Below are 6,827 nucleotides of genomic sequence, written 5' to 3' on the forward strand. Positions count from 1 at the left end.
CTGCTGGTGGGATTAGACCCAATGAACACATGCAACCACTTGCCAGTTTTCCACTGCTTTTGTCTTCCTCTTGGGGTCCAGAAGTCTCTCTCTGACTCTCTGTTTCCTTAAAGGGATATTTATGGGAAGATACCACCATCCAGAGATGTCTGGAGTCTTTCCCCCCTAGACTTACGGTTCCCAGTTGCAGGGAAGCTGTTACTTGGCCACCATAAGCCGGCATGTGAATCAATTTCTTAATTCCTAAGCATATGAATGTGTCCATTACATTTTTTTTTTTAATTTAAACTCAGCGTTGCTGGAAAACATATACTCTATGGTTCTACTCTTTCCAAACTGTGGGAATTCTCTCAGTGGCATAAAATAAAATATGGTTAGTTTTTGTGGATGTTCTATGTTTACTTGAATATATTGTGTATGATGCAATAATTAGGTGAAGGGTTAACTTGGATAGTTGTTTGGTACAATCTATATTCTTACAATTTAAGAATGCTATTTACTATATCAGTTATTGATAGAGGTATGTTAAAAATCTTTGATCATAAATGTATATTTGGTTGGTTACAACAATTCAATTTTTGTTTTATTTATTTTGAAACCATATTATTAGATGCATAAAAATTTTGAATTAATGTGTCTTCCTTGGCTGGGTATAATAGCTCATGCCTTTGATACTTCCACTTTGGGAGGGTCAGCCTGGGTTGTTTAAGACTAGGAGTTTGGAACCTCAGCAGCATAACACTGACCTTAAAAAAATAGGTATATATATGCACATATGTATATACAGCACCACTAATGCTGTCACAAGGGAGGGGAGTTTGGGCATTAATTTTATTGTGCTTAGTGATTGATTAATACTTCTGTAGTTTTACTATTTGTGTTCCTCAACACAATATAGTTGTCTATCTTCAAAGAGCCAATATGTATAACAGATGGGTGATAACACTCAACTGAGGACCTTATGCAGAATGGTAGTTCTAGGAATACACGGGTTGTGTCTAAAGTATCAGCAGGCATCTGATTTTTTTTGGATCGTCTTAGAAACTTCTCATTTCAGCTTACCTGCTCCTGAGTGCCTCATTCCAACATACATACGTGTGGAAGGCTGACACCACAGCATCTATTTTGTAGGCCAAGTGCTATTTCTGGTACTAACAGACTTAAGTTTCTATTTCCCTGCAAATGCTAGGCCTAAGTTTCTATTTCCCTGCAAATGCCAGGCCTCTTCTCATAAATCACGTGAGTGAAACTTGGAAGCTTGCCGTTTGGAACTTATCTCCACCAAGGCCAGGTTGCTTGGATACCTGGTGACGTAAACCTCCTCCTTCACCTACCTTTATATACCCTGGAAGAACTTTGCAATAAACGAGACTTGATTAGACTCCTGTCTTGTCTCCATTCTTCGTGCTCCTTGCCCCTTTTTCATTCTCACCCCCTCCTCCAGGTATCCCTGTTGACTGACCTGCGGGCTGGGTCACGTGGCGCCCGAACAGGGACCTGGATACGAGGGAAAATGGTGAAGAAGCTACTGGAGGCAGCCAGCTGGCTCAGAGAAACATTGGGACCCGGCCACGCAGTAGCCTGCTGTGCTGGAATGAGGATCTCGGTGAGTAGAAGCGATCATGGGGCAAGAAGTCAGTCAGCATGAGTTATTTGTGGAACAGTTAAGAGATGCACTCAGGACGCGAGGAGTAAAGGTCAAAATTAAACAGCTATTTCAATTTTTTGACTTCTTAAAAGAAGTCTGTCCTTGGTTTCCTCAAGAAGGAACCATACAGGAGAAAAGATGGAAAAGAGTAGGTGATGCTTTAAATGATTTTTATCAGGTATTTGGACCTGAAAAAATACCAGTCACTGCTTTCTTGTACTGGAATCTCATTAATGATATTATTAGCTATCATAGTGTTTGCCCCGCGGTTGCGGATGTCATAAAAAAGGGAGAAGAACTGTTACATCACCACAAAGAAAAGGATATTAAATCCCAAGATCCGTCCCAGGATTTTAGGGCTGCTGAAGGCACTCCTCCTAGCAGTCAGCTTAATGAGCAAGAAGATCTTATCTCACTAGAGAGTGATGAGGAATCAAACAGAGAGGAATCAGGCATTTCCAGCCCTCTATAAATTACTGGAAAAACAGACAAAAAAGGGCTAGGAAATTTATCTTAAGGGCTATTGACATTCCTGTACGCCATGCAGATAAGATCACTTGGAAAAGTGACGAGCCTGTATGGGTTGATCAATGGCCCCTCTCAAAAGAAAAATTAGAAGCCGCTTAGCAGTTAGTGCAGGAACAACTAAAAGCTGGGCATATAGAGGAAAGCAACTCCCCATGGAACACTCCAATCTTTGTCATAAAAAAGAAATCAGGGTGATGGAGACTATTACAAAATTTTAGAGCTGTAAACTCCAGTATGGTCCTCCTGGGGGCATTGCAACCAGGTTTACCTACTCCTCTGGCCATCCTTCTTGGTTACTATAAAATTATCATTGATCTTAAAGACTGTTATTTCACTATATCACTCCATCCATTAGATCAAAAAAGATTTGCATTCAGTCTCCCCTCTTCAAGGAACCTATGAAAAGATTCCAATGGAAAGTTTTACCACAGGGCATGACCAACAGCCCCACCTTATGCCAAAAATTTGTTGCTGCAGCTATTCAGGAAACTAGGCTTTGCTGGAACTCCATGTACATCATTCATTATATGGATGATATTCTTATTGCTGGACAGAATGATCAGCAGGTTTTACTGTGTTACCGTGATTTATCATCCTCCCTCTCAAACCAGGGACTTCAAATAGCCCTGGAAAAAGTTCAGCTAAAAGATCCATACCTTTATCTTGGTTTCCACCTAACTAGGCCCAGAATTACTAATACTCAAGCTATCCTCAGATTGGACAAATTAAAAACACTAAATGATTTTCAAAAGCTCTTAGGGAATATAAACTGGCTTAGACCTTACTTAAAACTAACTACAGGGGATTTAAAACCTTTACTTGCTATTTTACAAGGCGATAGCAACCCCAATTCTCCTAGAACATTAACAGAAGAAGGCCATCAGGCTATAGCATTAGTACAACAAGCTATTCATTCACAATTTGTTACAACCATAGATTACACTCAGCCCCTGAGTTACATCATTTGTAAAACTTCTCTTACACCCACAGCAGTATTTTGGCAAACTGCCCCCATAATGTGGATCCACTTACCTGCTTCTCCCATGAAAGTTATTTATCCCTATTATCAGGCTGTCGCAGATATCATCATTATGGGAAGGGAAAATAGTAAAAAATACTTTGGTAAAGAACCAGATATCATTATACAGCCTTATTCTCAGGCACAAATTAATTGGTTATTTCAAACTACAGAACATTGGCCTTTTGCTTGTGCTTCTTATTCAGGTAAACTTGACAATCATTATGCACCCAATAAATTGTTACAATTTATTAGTACACATGACTTTGTATTTCCCACAAGAATCTCCAATTCCCCATTGCCCAATGCCTTATTAGTTTTCACAGATGGCTCCTCTTCTGGTCATGCAGCTTACACCTTTAATACAGAGATTGTGCAATTTCAGGTAAAATCAAATTCTGCACAAATTGTAGAACTTCAAGCAGTTATCGTAGTTTTCTCTGCATTTCCCAATCGAGCTTTGAATATTTATACTGATAGTGCTTATTTAGCTCATTCAGTTCCCTTATTAGAGACAGCAGTGCAAATCAAACATGTATCAGAAACCGCTACCTTTTTCTTGCAACTCCAAAATCTTATACACCAAAGGACCCTCCCCTTTTTCATTAGACACGTTAGAGCTCATTCCAATTTACCTGGCCCCCTAACTGATGGTAACTGCAGAGTGGACGAAGCCACTCACTTAGTCTGTACTGCCCAAACCACCAGAGAGCCTGATCGGATCACATTAGCCTCTGCTGCTCACCAATTACATCATCTAAACGCTCACACCCTTAGACTCATGTTTCAAATTACCCAGGAACAAGCCCGCCACATTGTAAAGCAATGCCCTTCTTGTGTAATTCTACTCCCTACTCCCCATCTAGGAGTAAATCCTCGAGGTCTCATACCCAATGCCATCTGGCAAATGGATGTTACTCACCTACCTGAATTTGGAAAACTCAAGTATGTTCATGCAACCATAGATATCTTCAGTGAATTTATTTATGCCACTGGCCAGTCAGGGGAGGCTGGCAAACATGTCATAGCCCATGTACTAGCCACCATGCCTGTACTAGGCACCCCTAAACAAATTAAAACTGATAATGGTCCAGGATACACAGGACATGCATTTAACACCTTCTGTAAACACCTCGGTATCAAACATGTCACTGGTATACCATTTAACTCACAAGGGCAGGGCATAGTAGAATGTGCCCACTTATCTCTTAAAAACACTCTAGAAAAAATAAAAAAGGGGGAATGGTACCCTGTTAAGGGGTCCCCAAGAAATCTCTTATCCCATTCATTACTCATTTAAAATTTTTTTACACTGGACCAAGATGGCCGGTCTGTAGCAGACCGCTTCTGGCACCCAGATACTAAACGGGATTTTGCCACTGCCCTATGGAAAGATCCATTAGATAATAAATGGCATGGCCCCGATCCAGTTTTAATTTGGGGTAGAGGTGCAGTATGCATATATTCACAGAAGATGGAAGCAGCACGATGGTTACCTGAATGACTGGTCAAACAAGTAGATAACATCATCACCTCTAAATCCAGGGAGCAAGAGACCCCCTGAGAAGGCTTTCTTTCCTTTTCTTTGCAGGTAACTATGAGCACCTGGATATGGCTACTGCTGGGACTCTCTCTCTTGATTCGAAAAAATGAAGGTGGTTTCGGTAATCCCCATGAGGCTCAGGCACTCTTACAAAAATTAACTGGTACTCCTTGTGAGTGCCGTGGTGGCACCTGGAACAGTGAGACAACCCCTCTCCTAAATGTAGGTTGTGGTGATAAAACAGCATATTTAGTAATGAGACAAAATATTCATGGAGCACAGGCATGGGTCTGTAGCAAAAAGGCTAAAATTATCCCCACCTTTAATAACAAGCCTGGACCATGCCCTTGTATAGAATTCTATCCATCTGTACATAATACCTGTTATGAGCAGGTTCAACTATGTACTGATACAGATAATAATACCTATTTTACAGCAATCTTGACCAGACATTTTTCAGGGACATTTGGAGGCGAGTGGGACACAGTCCCTCAGGTCCGGGGGACCTCAAATAAATATGCCCAATCTGGCTGTCCCGATACAGTAGGAAAAATAGTTTGCTGGAATAAGACTCCACCTGTGCACGTCTCTGATGGAGGTGGACCCCAAGATCAGATAAGACAGAATATACTCCAAAAGCAACTGGAAAACATTGTAAACCACATGTCTCCTAAATTTAACTACCATCCAATAGCTTTACCCAAAAATAGGGATGCGAATCTAGACCCCCAAACCCTGAAAATGCTAGACATCACACATAGGTTACTTAATCAATCCAACCCTTCTTTGGCTCAAAATTGCTGGTTATGCCTTCATTTAGGACTATCTATGCCTGTTGCTAATCAATGTTAATTCCATTGAATTATCATCTAATAACTGCATGCCCATCATGCCTTTACCAGTACAACCTATCTTTTCTGAAGCACCCTGTATTGTCTCCCCTTATAGAGGCGACAGTTATGCTATTGATATTGGCATACTCTCTTTGACCAATTGCACTGACATCATCAATATTACTTATTCCCCGTATGCTCCCAATGATATGGTATTTGTTTGTGGCAATAACTTGGCATATACCATTCTGCCCACTAATTGGAAAGGATTATGTACTATCGCCCTTTTACTACCCGATATAGATATAGTCAATGGAAATGAATCTTTACCTATACCATTCTTTGATTATATATCTGGCTGTTCTAGAAGGGCTATCCAATTTCTCCCTCTCTTGGCCACTCTGGGAATCACTGCTGGCATGGCCACTGGTACCGCTGGTATGGGCATTGCTGTACATAAATATACTGAACTAGCTCAACTTATGGCAGAAGATATACAAGCCCTATCAGGCACAGTTAAAGATCTTCAAGATCAATTAGATTCCTTAGCTAAAGTAGTACTACAGAATAGAAGAGGTTTAGATCTTCTAACAGCTAACCAAGGAGGTATCTGCTTAGCATTACAGGAAAAATTCTGCTTTTATGCAAATAAATCAGGAATTGTTCGAGACAAAATAAAGAAATTACAAGATAATCTAGAGGAATGAAAAAGAAAAATTACGGACAACCCATTTTGGAGCAGGCTAGATGGCTTTCCGCCTTATCTCCTTCCATTTTTAGGGCCCCTCCTTGGCTTACTAATATTACTGTCGCTAGGATCTTTTCTTTTTAACAAATTCATGGCCTTTATAAAACAACAAATTGATGCTATTAAAATGCAGCCCCTCCAGGTTCATTATCACAGACTTGCTATGGAAGATAAATGCATAACCATAACTACTTAGGGGACTGGGTAGTCAAGGATGGGTAACGAGGACCCTCATCTCAGACTTTGCTTATCCTACCAACCTAAGACAGGAGCCCGGTCAGATAGCTACCGGGTATCCCATGACGGGTAAGGAGGATCAGCTGAGATGGTAAGGCGGTCCCAACCTAAGACAGACACAGTCACCCTGCCCTCTCCGTGGAGAGCCGGCAAAACTTTAAAGGTAAAATGTACATTTAAAAATATTATAAAAAAGGGGGACCTGTGGAAGGCTGACACCACAGCATCTATTTTGTAGGCCAAGTGCTATTTCCGGTACTAACAGACTTAAG

The 6,827-nt window shown here is 40.8% G+C and overlaps 1 protein-coding gene across 1 annotated transcript; it reads left to right on the forward strand.

The window, feature by feature from the left end:
- Positions 1-1,399: 1,399 nt before the first annotated feature.
- LOC128596996 (syncytin-1-like) lies at positions 1,400-6,186 on the forward strand. The gene is made up of 2 exons (XM_053606926.1): positions 1,400-1,606; positions 4,786-6,186. The coding sequence occupies exons 1-2, from the start codon at positions 1,514-1,516 to the stop codon at positions 5,587-5,589; spliced, it is 897 nt and encodes a 298-aa protein (XP_053462901.1). The 5' UTR covers positions 1,400-1,513; the 3' UTR covers positions 5,590-6,186.
- Positions 6,187-6,827: the final 641 nt, after the last annotated feature.

Source organism: Nycticebus coucang, chromosome 10 (genome assembly GCF_027406575.1).
Source record: "Nycticebus coucang isolate mNycCou1 chromosome 10, mNycCou1.pri, whole genome shotgun sequence".
Taxonomy (NCBI): Eukaryota; Metazoa; Chordata; class Mammalia; order Primates; family Lorisidae; genus Nycticebus; species Nycticebus coucang.